General features: G+C 41.3%; 1 protein-coding gene across 5 annotated transcripts in view; it reads left to right on the top strand.

Annotated features, from left to right (window-relative positions):
- CHST15 (carbohydrate sulfotransferase 15) overlaps window positions 1-21,401 on the top strand; it is a 49,202-nt gene that overhangs the window by 15,423 nt on the left and 12,378 nt on the right. For 4 of the 5 annotated variants that reach the window (XM_046943178.1, XM_421811.8, XM_040702527.2 and 1 more), the window contains 3 exons: window positions 15,822-16,890; window positions 17,636-17,975; window positions 20,914-21,060. In XM_046943178.1, the coding sequence (XP_046799134.1) occupies window positions 16,348-16,890; window positions 17,636-17,975; window positions 20,914-21,060 (1,030 nt within the window). In that variant the 5' untranslated portion in view covers window positions 15,822-16,347. Of the gene's footprint in view, window positions 1-1,019; window positions 13,474-15,821; window positions 16,891-17,635; window positions 17,976-20,913; window positions 21,061-21,401 lie in introns of those variants that run through there. The other variant, XM_046943179.1, reaches the window with a different exon arrangement.

The raw sequence follows: 21,401 nt of genomic DNA, 5'->3' as shown, positions 1-21,401 counted from the left end.
GTGTTTACATGTTATTCATCTCTGGCCAACTTAAAAGCGATGAGATTAATCAAAAACTCATGCAGGACAGAAAGCAAGATGGAAGGATGTAAAGACAGGGAAAACAGCATTCCACTTATAGAACTCTGCAATTCATCCTCAGGTTTTAAAGTCTTCAAAGCAGAATGTAAATGTGGGTAGATGTGTTCTAAACTGTAGAAGAAACACTTGGTGCCCTATGTAAAACTGCTTCTTCCAACCCCAATGAGCATAAGCTGTCTCAGTGAGCAGGATGTGGTGGCTGATTGGTCATTCTCACTAGTAAGCATGTAGCTCATGTTCTGGGTCCTTGTGTTAAGCAGTGTTTCTTCCCTCCCATTACCAGTGATGCTAAATCACTGCTGCACACTTGATCTTTTTCGAAAGGTGGTACTGTGAGAAAGTGGAAACTGAATTTATTGGACTTGAAGCAGAGACTGAAGACAGGATTTTTTTGGAGAGTGATTAGTGCGTTTCTGATTTTTGTTTCTTTGCTGTTTGCTTGTTTTTAATGTTTTAAATGTTTCTACTGCAGATTTCATTTTGGGTTGGTGTTGTAACAGTTGTGTGTCTCATGACAATTGGAGGGCAGAAATCCATTGTTTGACGTGAGCAATGTTGTTTGTTTCTCATCTTTTTCTTTGAGGTCCTCAGGAGTAGCTGCTTTGAAAGACTACTTACCTTCATTTTTCATCTATGGTGAAAAATGTGCTCTAGTATGGCATTCAGTAACTTGAGTCAAGAGTTTGATACAGACCTTTCTTTCTTTTTTTTCCTCTTTTTAGTGCTGGAGCAAAACTAGAGAACAACACATGAAGAGAAATGGTGTTGACTAGTAAATGGGACAAACTGGTGTTTTAGCAGCTAATATGAAACTGATTATATTAATGAGGGCTCCACGGTATTAACTGAGTGCTGTTTATGAGCCCGAGGGTTTCACTTCCTTGCAGGGCTCGCCGCAGTAGTTCCGAAAAGGCCACCTGCGACCGCGGCCGGGGCGAGGGGCGGCCCAGCGCGGGTAGGGCGGGCCCGGGGCGGCGCTCCGCTGGGCCCGGTGACCCCATTGCGCGTTCCGTGCTGCCGGAGGCGGTGCGGCCTGTCCGTCACTTAATAGAAATGATTTGCTTATTCTTTCAAGCTCGTAGAGCGACTGAGATTTAATGTGGTTAATGCCTGGTTTAATGTGGCTACTAGGGGAAATTAAGATTCAGTGCTGCCTTAGGTGGTTTATTTAGAGTTTGATTTGCTAGTGATTATCTTGTACAGTGCTTATCTGAATTTTGGGTAGTGTCTCTCAAACCCTGTGTAATGGGATTCTGGTTGGTGAGTAAGGGTATCTAGGTTGTTCTTGGACTTCCACCATTTTACACCATAGGGTAATATAGGTAACATATGTCATCCACAAACGAAAGGGTACCTCTGAAATGATCTGGCATCTGCCACTGAGTGATACTCCAAGAAGAAATGTGGTGTCCATGCCATGAGGGTCTGATCAAACCTCTGGGTACATGTGAGTGCACTCTATCATCCCCCTCAAGTCTACTACTTAGTCATAAGTGTTTGCAGCTGAGAATGTTGTCTTTACATTTTTAATTGTTCATGTCTGGAGAATGCATTTTGTCTTTTCCAGACTGGTTTTGCTGGTCTAGCCTTGTACAAGCAGCCTCTTTGAGGAAAACACAGGGATAACTTTCAAAGGAAGAAAAAATGGATAATTTATGGCTTTATTTTGATTAACTTTTATTATCAGAGTTGAATTTATGATACTGAGTTATATAATAAATAAATTGAAGAACATTATCAACATGTAACTTATTTTTTCATGTAGTGAGGACAACTGTGAAATTGTCTGTATTTATGGATTATTCAGAATCTGTGGAGGCACCTACTTTGATAAAAGTTTTGGATAGTGAAGGCATTTTCTGAGATCTAAACAAGTGAGACAATTATAAATTAAATTGAATGACCCATGGTGAGGCTGTCATTTCTCCTGTGCCACTGGGATAGTTTTCTAGCTTGCTTTATCTCTCCACACACTGGTTAGATGCTTTAAAAGCAGGAGGTGAGCGACTTAACAGTGACTTTCACAGTAGACTTAATTTTTGCACACTTGGTCCATTGGGGGCACCACTAGTGTTAGTACCAGAGGGTGGAGAGTTCTCACAGGCAGAACACCAAAGCAAAATGATTTAATAATACTAATAATAATTAACCAGTTTGTCTGACAGCCTCGCTGCCTGGACTGAGAGACCCCCCACGTGTGGGGGATGAGGCTCTGGCTGCCCTGGTGATGGAGGTGTTTGCAGACAGGGAGGGGTGACAGAGCCAGCTTTATACCTCTGTGCTGCGGGGCTGCTTCATCTGAGATGGCTCTTGCTGGCTGCTGAGTCACACTCCTGGGGCTGTGATGAGAGATGTGGCATTTAGTGGCACTTTATTGCATGTTGCTGACTTTGGGTGTGGGCGTGGAGTGATCTTTGCAGAAGACAATGATTGATATGACCTTCTGCAGTGCACAGCGTGTTTTGTTAACAGCATTCTTGAGGGTGGAAAGCACTAAAGGAAACCAAGCACAGACCAAGTTGTACAATGCCGTATTTCTGAAACCATAAAACTCCTTCTGGTGCCCTTAATAAAGCTGGAGGCGTAATTCAATAGCGTTATTTATAGAGCAGGTCAGCGTGGAGCCCTTTTTTTCACATTTCTCTGGACTTGAGGCACTAAAACAAGGGCCATCCCTGGAGCTGCAGTTTGGTGCATCAGCTATTGCTTGCGCATCTACTGCCAAATGCACCATAACAAAAGCATATTTCTACACCATTATCTGCCTAACACACGTACTCTATTTATCCTTGCTTTGTAGCAATGACTATCACTTTTGAGAAATGAACCCTTCTTTCCTAGAATGCTTGTGTTGTCATTTACTGACAGTATTTTAGGGATCTTTTTATGATGTCATTATTTATATTGCATAGTAGTGCTTAGAAACAATAAGCGGGCTTGGAAGCCACCTCTTCTGGCCATAAGACACCCTTTTAAGCTTTTATTTCAGCTTAGATCTTGCTGTAGACTTAAGGAATTCACAGTTTATTTCACTTGAAATAAGAAATATCCCCTCCAAAAGCATCTGTATGCTCTTGATGTCATCTGAGTCTCCTGGGTGTCTGAAGGCCTTGAATGCATTAACAGCCTAAATTAAGTTATTGCATTAGGCTCATAAAATCAAAGAATTCAGTCTTAAACTTGAGGTAGAGTAACCACTATTGGAAAAAGAGAAACCTAACAGGTGGAAACATCTTTCAGCACTTCAGAGGTGCTTTTGCTGGAGCTGGTTTTAATTAGATAAATTAATTTGGCTAAAGTTGGAGTTTATAGGTCCTCACAAAACATTTCTTGAGGTGTTTTCTGTAGGTGCTTCTCGTTCTTCGTGGCATTTTTTAATGTCTATACTCTAATGACAGAAAATTTGAGGTAGAAGCTAAGTTTTTTACGTTCTCATTGCAGTCAGTCATCTGTTCTGGAGAAACTGGCTGCCAACTGTAGTTGCTAGAACTTGTCACTTTCCATTTTTCTGTGAATTGCTTCAGTAAATGATTCATTACAAGAAGTGGAACCAGTGCTCCATAACTACTGCAGGTCTTGATTTCAGCTGCAGTGTTCCAAGGAAGCTCTGTCTTCCCTCCTCTGAGCTTCCCCCTGGTGCTCAAGTAGGGGTGCATTAAGGGTGAGATTTCTTTTTCATGTTCTCAACGCGAAGCTTTAAGAAACGAGTTTTGAGCCCTTCATATGTGACTTAATAACTTAACATCTCCATTGGGAAAAGAATCTCTTAGAGAACTTGCCTTGGCTGACCTCTGAGCCACGGATAAAGACTGGATTGCTGTGCTAAATGCTGCCTATGTTAGAGAAAATCTTACAGAAGAGGAAGGATGGGGAGAATGCATGCCAAGTTTTTCTTGGTGCATTCATCCATAAGCAGAAATGGTGGTTGTTTTCTTTTTTTTAACCTGGTTTCTTTCTATGGAAAGAAAGTTCTCAGGTTTTTATCATGTTTGTTCACAATCTGCAATCTGGCTAAGTGTGACATAAAGCACACAAAAACTTTTGTGCCTGTATTCTTTTCAAGAGAAAAATAAATACAGCAAAACCAAACACAGGTGAAACTGATAGAAGTGCACGGCCAAGTTCAAGGAATCAGTGACCCTGTAGATGAGGAATGGATTTATGGTATTGTTGTTCCGGATAGTATGGTGTGTGCTTACTTGGGAACAGGTTGGTCCTGTACATGGCATAGCTTTATTTGTTGTTTCATTGTAAACTGGAATCTTTGTGCTGTTAAAAGATCACTGGGCTAGAGTTTTTTGGGCTATGAAAGATGCATGAAGAGTAGTCAATTTGTGAGAGGCTGATGAAAGACTGTTTTCTTTCCAGTAGTAGTAAGTATGAGCAAATGAAGATTTGAATTTCCTCTTAAGTTTGTGGTCTGAATGTTATCCTTTTCACTGCAATTATCTGAGGAAATGAGAGGATGATAACAAGTGTTGAAGCCATTATCAAATGGCATTAGGTTCCACGTCTGTCGTGCTCTGCCTCTGACGATGCATGTTGCTATCAACAGATAACAGACTGCAGCCATGCAAAGTGTCTTCAGAAAGACAGTATCTTGTAGGCTGGTTGTTAAAAATTAGTATCGCTTCTGTGTAGTTAAAGCACATGTGGTATGGATGAACAGCATGGACTTTAGTGAAGTGCTTAGGAGGATCAGTAGAAAGCTTTGGAAGTAAATGATGTTCCACATATGCAAGGATAAACACTTTTCTAAGACATTGAAAGCTATGAATTCCATCAAAAAACTGTTGCCTAATTAGCTGTAGCTGCAAGTTACCTGGAGGGGTTTTAGGTAGAATCATAGAATCACCAAAGTTGGAAAAGACCTACATGATCATCCAGTCCAACCGTCTGTATTACAGAGATAACTAATTAGCAAGTACTGGAGAATACTAGGACTTTTTCAGGCTCTGAACTGACTTCACTTTGGAGCAAATGCATGCTTTCATGGTACTTTAGTTGGCTGAGACTTATTTGCTGTATCATCACTTAAAGAATGCAAGTTATTGAACATTTACAAAAGTTACTGCTGCTCTTAGAACACTTACTACTTTTCTTTATGTATTGAGACAAAGCCACAGTTGTGATCTGGTATCGACGAGTAGTTTCTGTTGACTAATTTTTGTTTGAATTTACAAGAAACTTTAATGACAGACTCCAATACTCAGTTTGTCTTTTCAGGATGCAGCTGTGTATGTTTCCTTTCACACACTCAGCACTAGATGAAAGATGAAATGCCCTATTCATGAAGAAGTACTTACCCAGTACTTATGTACAGATGTGATATGTTTTTCCATCCGTTTTAATGCATGTCTCACAGAGAAGGTACCATATGAGTCATGATGGCAAATTTCAGATGACAGGGTTAAGATAACAAAGTTTATGGAGAAAATTCAGTTTGGAAGTGGAGGAAAATCCCTTTTCCAGTCAGAAAATCAGAAGAGCAACTGCTAGCATATACTCTAGGGTTGTCAGAACAATATTGTGTTTAAGTACTGCATCAACCAATCTCCTTCAGAAAGGCTGCCTATTTATTGAAGCATGAAGGTGTATCGAAGGGATTCTAGTAGATGCCCTTTTGTAGTACTATTGTAAGCAGATAAATTTTACCAAACCATAAGATGAACGGGTACTGAAGGCATCATATTATGCATATTCTATTTATTCCATATAATGTTATTCATCCCTCAAAAGCATCCTTAAATTAGCAGCTGATCTCTCACAGCCCACAAGTTTTAGCCGTTCCTACTGCCTACTGTTTGCAAAGTGACAGAAAGTATTAGATTTCAGATGGTGGAAAGGATATGTTTCTCACTTTAAATCAACTTGAGATAGCAGCTGCTAAAATCAAGTAAAATCAAATGTGTAAAAAGAACAAGATGGTAATCAGAGTAACATAACTGTGAATGCCCACTGTTTTGCAGCATGCTGAGGCTAAAAATGCTTGGCAAGACCAGTGGAAATACTCTGCGAACATTTATCTCCCACGTGTTGGTTCTCGACCCATAATCAATGCAAGAGACAAAGACCTGTGCTGAAAATAACTCTTCAGCACTGAAAGATATCTTCCTGCAAATTCAGCTGTGCTATACTCTGTGTCTTTCTTGAATAAGATTCGCCAGATGCTCTGAATGTGAAGATTGATTTTTCTTCAGCACAGTGAAGCTTTGGTGTGGATCTCACCTTAGGGGTGTGGATGGCGTAAGCCTAAATCTGAGGCAGTCACTCGACTCTCATGTTGCAACCAATGCAAGGAAAGAGAATTTCCAAGGATGTGGCTTTTCTTTTGGCTGCTCCCAACAGATGACTGTCCAGTTTGATTGGACTGCGTGTAGGTCTGTGGCATCTACTTTCCTAATGAATTTCATTTCTTCTGATTTCCGGTTTTCTGAAGCGGGTCTTTAGGTGTGAGTGCATCCTTAGGGTGGATGTGGCTCTGGGCAGCCTGGTCTAGTGGTTGGCGACCCCGCACATGGCAGGGGGGTTGAAACTAGATTATCATTTTAATAGTTTCCAACCTAGGCCATTCTGTGATTCAATGAGTTTCAGCTCAAACACAACTTTTTGATGTTTTTGGGGAAAATAAAAGTATGGAATTGCCAGATGGATACTCAGTTTGGCTTGCCACCCCCATGTAAATTTATAAAGCTGCTAGGTTAAAATTAGATTGAACACACCCAGGAAACACTTATTTTTGAATGAGTTCTGGTTTGTGCAGGCAGATACAAGCAGCGTTGCTTCTCCAGGTTAATGCTCTAATAATGTGCACTTCAGAGATATTGTTTTTGAAAAAGCTTTGAGAACAGACTTTTACTTGCTTCACTGCATTAATCACACTCTTGTTTATGAGTCTGGTAAGTGGTATGAGACTGTTGCACTATAATTTAAATTTATATAAGTATATCTCTGCCATTAGGATGTCTGTATTTAACATGGTAAGTCGTGGAAGGAGGTTAAATGGTTGGATATTAGGAAAATTTTCTTCTCTGAAGGAGTGGTGATGCAATGGGACAGCTGCCCAGGGACTATTGGGGTCACTGTCCCTGGAGATGTTCCAGAGCTGTGGGGATGTGGCACTGAGGGATGTGGGCACAGTGGGGGTGGGCTGGGGTTGGGATTGGGGATCTGAGAGGCCTTTTCTAAGCCATGGGGAAATTCTCTTTGTTTGTCTTAGGAATGACAGGACAGCACTGGGGACATCTTTTCCTTCCAGGTTATCTTTTTTTGTGGGTTATATGTGCTACAGTTTTAGGATTAGCACTTGCCCAGTGCTCAAGAAGAGCTGTTATCTGCCCAGGGTCTTGCTGTGTGCTGTCTGACTGCCTTGAAGGCTGTGCAGCCCCACAGTCTTGTTCTTCAGTGAAAGAAAGAGCTTGACCCAAGCTCAGTGCTGAACTTCACTCTTAGTGGCTTGGAAGCACTCGGTGCTGTAGTATGTGTGTTCTGTACTCACTGTATCAGGACTACTTGGTGCCCTGGTGTGAGCATGGAGAGCAATTTTTGCGTGGTTAGATAAAGGTGATGGAAACAAACGCTGTCCTCACCAAAGCCAGCTGTGCAGGAATGAAAAAAGGCATATCTCTTTTGAGCAAGTTGCTCCAGAAGAGCACTTTTAAGTGAATCACAGCAATGCCTGTCCAGGGGCTCAGACAAGAGAGCAGGCTTGGGAGTCTGAAAAGAAAGCGGGATGGACAGCAGCCAGAAAGAAGTGCATGATAAAAGATAGCCTGCATTTAGTAAGTGAATTCTTCCAGTACTACCGCAGCTCTTTGCCTCTGGAGCTTTCTGAAGATAAGTACTTATTTGTTTTTGATTACAGCTCCACTGCAGGGTGTACGGGAGCTGTATTTAGATATGAAAGCTTTTCCTACCTGTCTCCCCCCACCTCCTGGATTTTGATGATAAAAATACTTGGAGTGGAAGAGTCCTGTATCAGATTAAGCCCTTGTTGCATGTTTCTGTGTTTAATTAGAGCTTTTAGAGGGAATGCCACTGATTTGCAGGATAACTGTGTGATTTATTCTTTGAAAGTGCATGTGGGCAATAAGTTTTGTCATCGTGAAGAACTGTGATATGCTGTGCTGAAAATAAAACTTCAAGGGCTGTTTAATCTTATTAAATACGTAATAAAAGCACTCGTGGCAGAACCAGGCTTATCACTTCTGCTGTGCCTGAAGATGTATTTTGGGTGTTTCCTTTGCCTCTACCATGAGTTCCTCGGTTGTTTTCCTTTTGCTTCATAACAAAAGAAAATGCATATGGCAAATCCAACCTGAAGGATTTTCAGTAATTATTAAATTGCTGAGCAGTCTAACCTCCTGTCTGTTTTGATCTTATAGTTTATACGGGATGTCTTTCTGCAGATTTAAGAAAACATGTTGTTTTTTTTTCCCATCAAGGGATAAAAGTTAATTGACATTAACACTGGTACTTTGCGTCTCTTCTGGCTTGTGGTGATTTGGTCACATTCAGTGAGGGTCCAGCTGCTTTGGTAGCTGTTAAATAGATCTGATTTCTGCTTGTATTCTGAATGCCACAACTTTTAAATCTGGTTCATTACTTTTGGGAAAGGAATCTGTGAGCCGTACAGAATGGATGCATCACTCTCTCTGTTTTTGTGGAGTGACCTCAAGAACTGTGTAGGCTATATCAGGTGGTTGCTTACAGTAACCAGTGAGTAATAATAATAATAAAAGATACTGAACTTTGACCATGCATAATGTTTTAAGCTAGATTCAGACTTAAAATTGCTCTTCTGTGAGAAGGCATGCACTGCTGTACTTAATGTAAAGATGAAGTTTTTCTACAGTGCACAACTTTTTCCATATTCAGTATAAACCCCAAGGAGGTTGTGGATGCTCCATCCCTGGAGGCATTCAAGGCCAGGCTGGATGTGGCTCTGGGCAGCCTGATCTGGTGGGTGGTGACCCTGCACATAGCAGAGGGGTTGGAACTGGATGAGCATTGTGGTCCTTTTCAACCCAGGCCATTCTGTGATTCTATGATAAATCCGTTAGTGTTTCTCTAGCAATCTGCTATGTGGGATGAATAGAAAATAAGTGCAGTGAAAGGATGAATTGCTGGAGATATTGCACGTAGCAGGTGATGTCCTTTGATCAAGTGCTGAGCAGCCAGTGAGCACTGTAGGCAAAATTCTGCTCTGATTTATTGTTACAAATGCATGAAAAAAAACATTTGCTCCATACTTCTGGAGGAGCAGTGTCTTAAACACAGTGGTGTGACCTCCATCTGGATGTGGGGTGAGGGATTCTCCATGCGTGGGACATGCGGTGTTAGCGGCCTGGTGGCTGGCAGTGGTGATTTTTCTTCTTTCAGGGTTTTCATTGCAGATGATGCCCTAAGACTCTACACTTTGCTTCAGCTCTTATCTTTGATATAAATCTTGCATGGGAATTGTTTTTGGAAAATGCCCTTGTGCGGATCTGCAGTAATTACTGACTAGGCCTCGTCCCTGCTTTAAACGTGGAGGAATGCAGCCCTTGCCTTGTAAACCTTAATTCTAGTTTAGGTCTAACTGAGAGGCTATGATGTGCTTTGGTGTTTATCAGTAGGACAGAGGCTGGCTGTCCTCAGATCTGTTTGGTTTTTCTGTCCGGACATTTTGATTTGCACTTAAAGAAATGATGGGCCTGATTCTAGGTCAACATAACACAAGTGAATTGTGAAGATGCATCTTTTTTTTGTTGTTGGAAATTCTTAGTGATGTGTTTTCTACTGAAAAAGTTTGACTTAAAAGTGGGCTGTATCGGGCTGAATAGTTATTTTCACATTTTCAAGGCAAATCAAACAATAACACATCAGAACATGAATGTGAACATTACTCCAACAGTGTTCATTCCCTAATTAAGTGGTGACTCGAATTAGTAACTATTTCCTGAGCACCGCTGGACAAATAATAAGAGTGGGTCCTTATTTGATTGAAGATAGTGCTGTTGTTGTGGTTTTAGAGAGGTTGCAGGTTTTTTGCAAATAGGGGGTTTTGCTTGTTCCCTTCTTGCATTTTCTTGGGAAGTTCATTGATGAGTCAGGAACAGAGCTTGTTCAGACTAGATCTTGGAGAAGAAACCATCTGGGTTAGGGAAGAAGCCTCAATTCTTTGTTGTTTTTTTCTCAAGATTGGCAATTTAGTAGCAATTCAGGAGGTTTGCTTTGTCTCTAAAGGCTTCAGGACTGCATCCTTGAAAGAGTATTGTGCTCTTGAACAAGTGCTCAGCAGTTGTCCAACAGGCTGAATGTATAACTATGGGCTATGACCACTATATCCTGGCTTTTAAACTTCAACTGTTTCTCAAGTGTTTGCTTTAAAATAGTCTGTGGTGGCTTGATGTCATTTCTTGGCAGTTGCATTTATCTATATATATTAATACATATATATATATGCATTAATGTTTTTGAGCAAATGGAGGAGCTACACAACTTCAATCTGCAAGAGGCTGCTGAGCTGTTCTAAAACCTCTGCAGGAGCATTTTTGAATTATTCTTTTATTTTACACTTATTTGTATATCTTGCAAGGAGGTTGCAGAGATCAGCGAATCAAGATCCTCATTTTATTGACTTATCATTTTTTTTGGCAGCTGTTTGATTTCTTTGAGGTAAATAGGGGAGAGTTCAGGCAAAGTTTACTTCCAGAAGTGCTAACTTGAGCAGCCAAACGTGTACAATAAGCAGGACAGAGCAAATCCACAATTATTCCTCTCCTTTCCTGAGCTTGTTTTCTTTCCTATAGACCCAGTTTTTATTACTCGTACTGTTTGTTTATTGAATGGCTGCCTCCTGCCCACTGACAGGATGAACTTCCTTGCACTGTTTGCACAAATACCTTGGCTTGCCCTGATGAGATTGCAGAGCCCATCTGTGGGAGGTGTTTGAGGGGGTGTGCTTTGGCTGGATTTCTTCTCATCTGGCCTGTGAGTTGGTGGATGGTTTCGTAATTCGTCTTAGATGTTTTCAGATTGTGACTTGCCCAACAGGACAACCTTCCCAGATCACGTCTTGCAGTGACACTGATGTCTCTGTCCCTGGTTCCTGCCTCTGTTCATGGCCATTAGTGAGCCTGGCCTAACTCAGTGAAAGAATGTACAAGCAGGTATTTATAGATTTCTCCCATCCCCAACTCTTCAAGCTTGTGGGAATTGGGGATAGCAACCATCAATATATTTATTTATTGTTTAGCGTCTTCTAAATGCTTTTTAACTTTTGGCCTTGATGAGATCCACGTTTTAATTATATTGTGTGAAGAAAGGAAACAAAGTGATGTGGCTCCATTGATATCAAACAGGGAAAAACTGTTATACATTGATTTGGGAAATATGTTGCTGGTCTACTTGAAGTGTGTTTACTATGGGTTCACAGCGTGACACTCTTTGATGTGGCAGCAGGAAAAGCTGAGCATATCTAAAGAGTAACAAGGCTAAAAGAAAATGCAGAATTAAGCCTACTAGCAAAAATTTGTCTTCATTTTAAAGAAATAGGAAGAAAGAGTACATTAAAAATTAAGAATGGTGACCTGACAAGTAGAAGTTGTATGCTGAGATGTCCAGAAGACATGTGTGCGTGTTTAAAACCCATTCCATCCGGTTTATGTTATTCTCGAGGAAGAAGATTTTGGTTATATGAATGAGCATATGAAAGTAACTTCTTTTCATAGTTGTTTTGATTAGTCTTCCCTTACAATCCTTTAAAAGAAAGGAGGATGATTATATTAAGTCTTTATTTAAAGTAAATAAAATGAAATTTCAAGTATTTACTAGATAGCATTTGAAAATACACAAGTAATGAAAAATCTGATGTTTTATTCCTGGTGGGATCTATCTTTTTATCCTATTTAGCTGCCCTTTGGGCAATAATTAAGATATGATGGATACTCTGTATTCAGTCCTCTGGCTGCCCAGCGTGGGCAGTATGGGGCAGTTTTACATAAATAAGGAGCTGTACAGGGAAACTAGCAACATAAAATCTGGTTTTAATAGTCCTATTAAATCCTGTTATCTGTATTAGCTGGAGTCTGTTTCAGTTTAAAGAAATGATGTGGGACCCGTTGGCTTCAGCAGGGTTTTATTGACATTTGAGATAGCTGTTCTTTTTTTTTCTCATTCTGGTGTGTTGTGTCTCTATTATATTTATGTCTCCTACTTAAGAGATCCCCCAAATATTCTCATTATTAAGAGGAGGGTTGATTTGGCCAAGGCACTTGAAAATACTTCTGTGGATTCCAGCTTTGTCAGCTGGTATATATTTATTTACATGCATAGACATGATCATAAATAATTCACCATTCATCTCAACAAGAGGAAATTGCATGCTACATTATTCAAGAATGTACAAAGACACTGCTTGTTGTGTAAAGAGTGTAAGATTCTTCCAGTGAACCGACAGCAGTTTTGCAACTAAAGTAAAAAGACATAAATGGTTTATTACCAACTCAACTCTCACAGATTTTCTTCTGTCTGCAATTTGCTTCCTACTTCAGTCAGTATTGAAATACAAAAAAGGTAAAACTGTGTCTGTGATTACAACTGCAGGAAATGTTGAATGGGAAAAGTGACAAAGAGATGCTTTGGATTGCTTTGTTTTGTGGGATGAATGAGGAAAGCTTGGGCTGCTTACACTGGGGAAAATCCTGATGTGCATCTTGCACTGCATAGTGAAAGAAGGGGGAATGAATTTAATTAAAACCCCTCGGTGAAGAAAGGGAGTGGCTGTAGGGAATTATGTTATGGCTTTCATGTGTTCATTACTGTGGGTTTTTATGACATGAACACGGCAGTGGGAAATCCTATAAAATGTAAGTCTGCAGCTAACACTTACAGTTCCATCTCTCTGTGTCCTATTAGCTGAGCATTGTCATACTGCCCTGTGGTAGGTCTTCAGAGATCATCTAATGAAGCAGCTTGTTGCAGTGTGTAAGCTGGCAGAGTTATGGTTGCTGATGGCACTTCAAGTATTCCTCCTGACTGGTGTGATTAAGATCTCAGTTATGCTTAGGCTACAGCATATTTCTTTCTTTTGCCCTTGTATCACCTTCCCCATAAAGCATTTTCCTCAGCTTGCAAAGATGTAGTTAGCAAGATTTTTCTTTGCGTCTATAATATATTCACTGCACCTGGCGGGGGTTCAATAAATTCCAGTCCATTTTATTAACATGCAAATGGACATAAAATTGTATGGAGAAGCTTATGCAGCATCTGTATGATCCTGTGCTATGGATCCATTAATGTATCTCTCATGGCTCTTTTCAGAACTTCGGGAATTAATGTCAAGTACCCAAACCTTGAATTGATTGTGCGGGAGTGTCTCAGATCAATCTGTTCAGCCACTAACACCAAGTGAGTGTTGGGTCCCTATTAGAGGAGGACTGGAATATAAAAATAGATTTTTCTCATAGCAGTGCATGGTAACTGGTCCCTCTGAGATATGGGCTGATTGTCAAAGTGGAGGAGCTTAGGGAGGAAGGACTGCACAAAAGCACACGTGTAACACCTGGTGTGTTTAATTGTACTTATGCTGTATGGTTTTTTTAGTTACCCAGATGTTATGGCTACCAACATAACCTGCTGTCTGTTTTTGTGCATTTTTTTTTCCAAGAGGTTGCTGCTTCCATCTCCCTTTTCTTACTGGGGCCCTTGTTTCCATCTCCTCTTTTTTTTGTGTGTGTGGATTTTTTTCTTAACGAAACTGTTTCTGTATTCACGATTTCTCCTCTTGGAACCTCTATTCCAGCATCCATGAATGATATCCAAATCAGCTGTCCTTCAGTCTCCTCCCACTGACTTTTCCTCCTCAGTGAAAATATCTGCTCAGGTGCCATATCGCCACCTGAACAGTTGTCTGACAAAGTGGAAGCTTTGCTCTTGGTGCCAGAACCTCCCTTCCTTGTCCTCCCTCTCTCCAGCAATTGGGACTGTCCATGTCACGGTGTTGGACTAGGGGATCTCAAGAGGTCCCTTCCCACCTCAGTGAGAGAACTGCTGACCTTTTTCCCCACTTTAATCTTGTGTCCTTTTCTCTCCTTGATGTTATGTTGGTGCTGAAGAATGGAGGTGGCGGGGGAAGTGGGTGGCTGCTCTCACAGATGTCCACATGGGAACGGACAAAGGGTGTCAAAGTGATGGAACCGTTCTATCCAAATCAAGTGACAAAAGCCAAAATAAATGTTGACCTTCAAAGGCATACGTTACAACTTCATTTTTTTCAGCATCTTTTATTTTCCTTTTCAGCTTTTCTTAAGTTTACTGTTTCATTTTTGGCTTTTCAGAATTGCTCTGAAGTATTTCCTGTCTTTAGTTCCCAAACCGAAGTAATTCTTAGGATTCTTAGAAATAGAAGATGCAAGCATTACCTAGAATATTGAAGCACATATATCACGTCAACTTTTGTATTTGGTTGTTTGTCTTCTTCAAACAGAGATTGGCTTTTGATCTGAAAATTTGGGTATTCCCAGTGAGGGATTTAATACACTCCAAAACCAGAAAGTCTAGGGGAACTGCACCTTAATGTGCTTTAATTGTGACCATCCCTTGGAAGGCTGATTGTTTGGTTGCGCATTTAAGTGTCTGCTCTGAGTTCTGCCTACAATCGTAGAATCATAGAATTGTGCAGGTTGGAAAAGACCTTAAAGATCATTAAGTCCAACCACAACCTATCCATACTACCCTAACAGTGTGAAGTAGAAGCACAAAGGTTAGCACAAACAATTCTGAATGCCTCTGGCCACTTCTTGGCTGTGAGCAACCATGGTGAGGAAGTGCTTCGTAGAGGATGGCACATGCCCTTTGCAGCAGGGTCCTTCAGCCTGAATGTGGCACCCGTGAGTGCTCAAGTGCTCAGAATGAGGAAACATCCACTTGAGTGGCTCCTGCACAACATCGCCTGTATTGAAGTGCTGGCATTTGAGAGAGTTTGCTGGGTCAAGGCTTTGGCTTGGATTTGCTGTGCTGATGGTACGTTTCATTTAACTAACACATCTTGATGTTTTTATTGAGTGGTATGTTTTTCAAGATACATTTGACAAGGAACGCTGAAAGCATCTTGCTGACTTCTTTTTGTGTTACTGGCAGTTGCTCTTGTCCCAGAACCATTAGGTCCAGAAGCCAGAGGTCCTGCTGTGAGTTTTTGCTTATGTCTGTATTTCAGCCCTTCAATTTGCTGAATGCTTTCCTTGTGGCTTCTTTGGTTGGCTGTTGTTTGACCTTCTTCCATATGGTCTTGAAAGCAGGCTGTTGTCTTGTCCCTGCCTCATCCTCTGGCCTGGATTCCTGCCTCATTTCAAGGAAGTTAATGTAAGGCTGTCATGCACAGAGGGTGAGAATTTAACCTGTGTTGCTGGCTGCTACCCAAAAACAGCAGATTAAAAGTTGTTACAGAGGTCATTGAGCAGATGAAGGAAAGGCAGTGGTGTGTTACCTGTGGCTGCCACAACTATTTGCTGATGTGGGCAGGAATATGGGTGAAAAGAAACAGCAACCCATTGTAGACCTGAAGCCAAGCACTTCCCAGGTTTAATATCGTGAGTGCTGTAATTAATGTACTTAGCATACAGGAGACATCTTTCAGATGCTAGCGTGAAATTGCTGGTGATGGATTGTAGTTCTGCCATAACCTCACATGAAGGTGAGCGTGGGTATTACTCAGTTTGCTCTTCTGTGTGACAGTATATATGGCTTTGTTTCTTTAGGTTGCACAGCGCGGATCCTTGAGAACATCTCTGGGACGATGAAGTTTCCAGGAGCAGCAGCCTGGTTTGGAATCTGAGTGCTTTAAGAATATCTGGGAATTTCTACCCACATTTGCCTATTCCAATATAAATCAGAGGACAATGAATTCATTTTGCTTTTTGCATATTTTCACACTATGTAACAATTTTTCTTCTTTCCCATTTTGTTCAATGGGAAAAACTTGAGCCAACGGTGCAGCTGATTCTCGCTTTGCCACGTTCCTCCTCCTGAGCCAAATTCTTGGAAACCACGTCCACAAAACGTCTATTTTTGTAGCTGGTGTTCTTTTTTTTCTGCGTATGCCACATGTCGCTTTTGGAGTGCTTCTAACTATTCTGGGTTGAACCTGCCCTTCTATATTGAAGAGAATTCATAGAATCACCCAAGGAATTAAATAATTTCAGTCTTGCAGAAGATGACTCATGCTTCAGAAACGTTTTTGTGGCTGTCCTTGGCTTGTTAATACAGGAGTTTAACAGTATTAATATGAGGCATTGCATTAATTGTTGCATACACTTATTACCAAATGACTTGCACAGGCAGTGTTTCAGATGCCGCGGCCATAGCCACAATAACCAGAAGTGTCCTGTTTGCAAAGGAGAAAATAGAATCCCTTTGTACGCTGATAGCAAGCAGATGAAGTTGCTTGCAGTTTTGGAAGTAAGGACTGATCACAGTGAAAGCTGGAATGGATTTTTCTGCTTGAAGAAGGGGAAGCTATGCAGCTTAATATTTGGGTTGATTATAATGACTCTAGTGATGGCATCCTATGTACTGACTGGAGCCAAGCACGGCCTGTTGTTAATACCATCTCCCTTCCATTACGGAGCTTTTACTAGCAATCCAAGCTTAATGGACAATGAAAGCCTTAGTGACATGAAAGACCATTACCAGCCTTCTAAAATTAATATTTCATACATAAAGGATTATCCAAGCATTAAATTAATTATTGACACTATTACTTCAAAGATAGAGTTTATAACGAGACAGCGCCCTGGTTTAGAATTGCTGAGGAAACAAGAGCCACATGTAAGTATGAATTAAAGCATCTGAAACTGCTGCATGCTGGTTTGTTTCGAGTATTTGAGGTCAATCTTCTGAGACAAAAACAGTGCAGCTACTCTGATGTTTGCACTGTGATTCACGCCACCCAGAGCCTCCTGATTTACGCCTGTTGAAAAGCTGATATTACAGACCACATCCTTCTGAGTCACAGGCAAAATGGATGGGCTGTCTAAACGGTCTTGACACCTGAAACAGAAAATCAGGCAGTCTTCCGACAGCTGTACAATCAATTGAATTAGAGAACCTTGTCTCACTCGAAGTCATTCTGAGTTGGTCGCATTTGCCAGCAACCTGAAATGATAAATAAGAAAGCACCTTTTCTATGGGCAGTATGCGTTCCTGAAATAACTGGGCGTTGCAAACTTGGTAGTTCAGAGTGACTGTAGTTCAGACTGGAAGTTTATCTGAGCATTACAACAACTTTGACTTGAAAAATTAATTCCCGGGGTGGCAGTGAGGTGGGGAAGTATGGATCTGCATTCTGGCCTTAAAATCAAAGCGTTTCCCATTGTATTACTCTCCCAGTACAACTGTTTGCACTGGGTTTGGTTCCAATGCCACCAGAAGAAAAAAGTTGTTTTTTTAAAAAACTGAAGAGTTATGTCCAAATAGCGTTTCTATTGTTTGCTTACTGTGTTAAGTTAGAAAAATAGAATTGCCGTTTTTTTTTTTGCTGCCTGTACTGAAATTGTTGTTCTTTATGTTGCAGATGTTTTCAGTAATTCCTAATAAATTCCTTCCAAATAGCAAGAATCCTTGTTGGTATGAAGAGTACAGAGGAAACACAACCACAGACCCTTACACAACAAACTCCTATGCACTCTATTCAAAGCGTTTTCGAACCATATTCGATTACCTCAGGAAGGTGTTTTGGAACCACTTGTACCATTACAAGGACAAACATTACCGGCTGCGCTGCCTCCCCCATTTCTACATCATTGGGCAGCCCAAGTGTGGGACGACAGATCTGTATGACAGGCTTCGGCTGCACCCCGACGTTCGGTTCTCCGCCATCAAGGAGCCTCACTGGTGGACAAGGAAGCGCTTTGGTGAGTCAACGTGCCTTCTGGTATTCAGGAGAGCTGCCTCTATGAAGCTTTATGCTTTTTGTATGTATCCGGGATGAGTTTGCTGGATTTGTTGCGTACTGACTTGTTGTTTAAAAAAGTGTATATACATATATCGAGGTGACAACTGCTTTTGTTTGGTGATATTTTGAGTTAAAGCTTTGGAGATGATGCATGTTATGGGTCTGGAGCACAAGTCTTATGAGGAGTGGTGGAGTCACTGTCCCTGGTGATGTTATGTTATTAGTAATGGTGATATTAGGATGGTTGGACTAGATGATCTTGTAGGTCCTTTCCAACCTTGTGATTCTATGACTTTACATTTCGTCTGGTTTGTTAACAATGGTTTGGAAAATCTAGGGGGGGGGGGGGGGGGGGGGGGGGGGGGGGGGGGGGGGGGGAATTAAAATCTGGATAAAACTGGTGTTGTTTTGTAAAAGCAGGAAGAATAACAGCTAGGTTGTGATAGGAGATTTAAAGAATAATGGTAACCATTTTGCTTTACAACATTTTTTTCTGAAAAGCCTTTCTTAAATGAATAGTGCTGGGTTGGTATTTGATACATGGGTTTCTTCAGTCCTTCTGAATCAGTAAAATACAACTGGTTTTGGTAGCAGCTTCGCTAGTGTTACAGCTCTAGTCAGATGCTCTGTGTGAGACAGCTCTCTCCCACCGAGGAACCTGGACGTATTTTTAATGCTTTTTCTCCTGAGTGGCATCAATATTTCATGGGATGACTCTTCATCTCTAGAGGCAGACAGCAGCTGAGGTTATGGCCTGCTGGAGCAAGGCACATCCATCTCTTGTGGTTGCTTCTTCAAAGGGCGGCTGAGAGCCATGGGCCTGACTGCATCGTTTTATCCAACTGAAGTGTTTATGGCCTTCGTGTTCCCTTTCTCCTGGGTGCCAGCATGGGTCAGTCTTGTGGTTCAAGACTAGATGAAACTCGGCAGGTCCAATTTCAGTTCTTGGCTTTGTTGTGTGCTTTGTGCTTTCCTTAGTACTCAACTTATTCCACCCAGGCTCTGTGTTTTCCCACTGTAATAGAGATTGGGTCCAGCTGGTCAAAGCTAGGACGCTGATATCAAAGTTCACAGGCTTTTCAGTGGTGTAACCATTTCCAGGAGGAAGATGCTGGTTATTTTTCAGTGACACTATATACACTTCTGTTCCAGGACTTTTGGTCTTCGCTGCTTGCTGGGGTGGGCTCAGCCACAGATCTGGGATTTCTAACCTATACGGAAATGGATTTGTTTTCTTTCTTGGCAAGTGCTATGAGAAAGCAGTTCATTTCAAACTCTGAGTGGTAGCTCATATGTAGCATAGCATAAAAGTAGCTAATAAGCAGTGAGCTTGGCTTTCTTTGTTTCTAATACAATTAACCCTCTTCAAAGTATTTTAGACACTTCCTAAATCTTATATGTTAAGAATTAAAGCAAAATGATGAAACCACAGTTTTGCTTTTGAGATAACTAGCTCCAATTCTGGAGATGTTGGAGGTACCAGTGTGCATGGAGCTACCTGAGAACTCAAACGAAGCATTGTGGTTACCAGGAAGCCTCATGGGAAGGAGCTCATGCTGCCCAGGCAGAGGCTGGCTGAAGATGAATGATAAGAACTGCCTTCTGGGCTGAGGGTGGACAGTCAGATCAGTGAGAGAAGTGGATTTGAGACTTGGATGCTGTGAGTGCCACGCTGCTTCTCTGTGGGTCTGGAGGTGCAGGGACTATCAGCAAAGCCATCTGTAGAAGACTGTGCCTTCCATGAGAGTATCTCTTCCACAACAACTTCCCTCTCATAATTTTTTTTGAAGATTTTAGTTTTCTAAAGCTGAAGAATAAGGAAAGCTTTCAGAACCTGGGATCTGGTGTGAGGGAGATCGGTAGAGATGACCTGTTGATCATCTCAGGCTGTCTGCCATTTGGGAAGACTAAATTTTTGTTTCTGCAGCAGTAGTTTATCTGGTGGTTGCTATTTGGATGGGGACGTGCATAAAACAAATAGTCTAAGCTGTGAAAGTGAGTCAGCGCCCTTTAAAAGCCGGCTTGTGGGTATGACTCCTATGCTGCTGGCTATTAAGTTGGTTAGTTTCTAACACTTATCTGGAGAAGAAAGTCTCTTTGTTCTATGGCATTCTCTAATTCAGGGATTTTTACAAGACTAATTTCAGCTAAAGCCAAATAACCCTCCTGGGAAGGTCTCATTTCACAAATCATCACTTTCCCATTCTGCTGGGATGGCTGATGCTTGGCAGGACTTTGTCCCAGCTTGACTGTCTGTCTTTCCTGGCTGTTAGCCACAGCTTCCACTCATAGGTGTGGGGTGACAATAAGTTGACACAGTGCATGCAGGGAGAAGGCTGATGTCGTTGAATGTGCCATGGAGTGTGAGGTGGGGGAGGAGAAAATAAGGTGCCAGTGTGGAGCCTTGCCTTCCTACTTCTGAAAGAGGAACATGTGGATGATTTCCTAGTTCTCTGATTTTGCTAAGTGCATGTTGGTTTGTATATTTGGCATTAGAGCCTGGTTTTGGTCTCAGTACAGTCACTCTAGTGGGAGTCCATATTACTCTCATTGATACTGGTGTAAATGTAAGCAGAATCTGGTCTTTGATATTATTCTTAAAGCTAAATTTAGAAGAAAATAAATACAAGCTATTCATGCAGGAGCTATAAAACAGATTACTTAAGATATCTGCTATCACTGTGAATTTATGGCTTAATCGTATAGTATCTTGCATCTCAGCTACTTCATTATTGGCACTTCTATCTGAGTGTTACACTTCATGACTCTAATTTTGTGCTGCTGGTAGCTGGCTCCGGTCCAGAAATGTTAACGAAGCTGTCTTCATCTACCCAGCAGTTAATCTTGCCCTGCTATATATATATATTTTCTAACTTCTCTCTTTTCACTGTTTCTAGGAATCATTCGTCTGAGGGACGGATTTCACGATCGCTACCCAGTGGAAGATTACCTTGATCTGTTTGACTTAGCAGCTCATCAAATTCAGGGTGTGCTGCAGAGCGAGGCAGCGAAAGAGCACAGCGAGATGAATAACATCATAATTGGTAGGGCAGATACAGCTTCTGGAATGTTTTTATCTGTGGGCTTGTAGCATCTGGAGTTGACGTGTGAGGGAGACACTCAGGTGTGACTGATTTACTGCATGGGGCTGCTGATATTGGTTTCCTCTGCTGTGTGTGGGTAGTGCAGAAGTTGTTATAAGATGGCTGAGAAAGCAAAATTTACCTGATGAACATCAACATTTAATCAAATAATACAGTAAAAAGAGAACAAGGGAATTTGGTTACTCCTTCCAACGTGGTTTGCATCTTGTTCTTATTACAAAGGGTTTGCCTGTAGCTTCAGGTTCAAACACTGCAGTGGTGTACATTTCCCCCAGGCATAG

Source organism: Gallus gallus, chromosome 6 (assembly GCF_016699485.2).
Source record: "Gallus gallus isolate bGalGal1 chromosome 6, bGalGal1.mat.broiler.GRCg7b, whole genome shotgun sequence".
Taxonomy (NCBI): Eukaryota; Metazoa; Chordata; class Aves; order Galliformes; family Phasianidae; genus Gallus; species Gallus gallus.
This window is presented reverse-complemented; position numbering and strand designations above follow the sequence as displayed.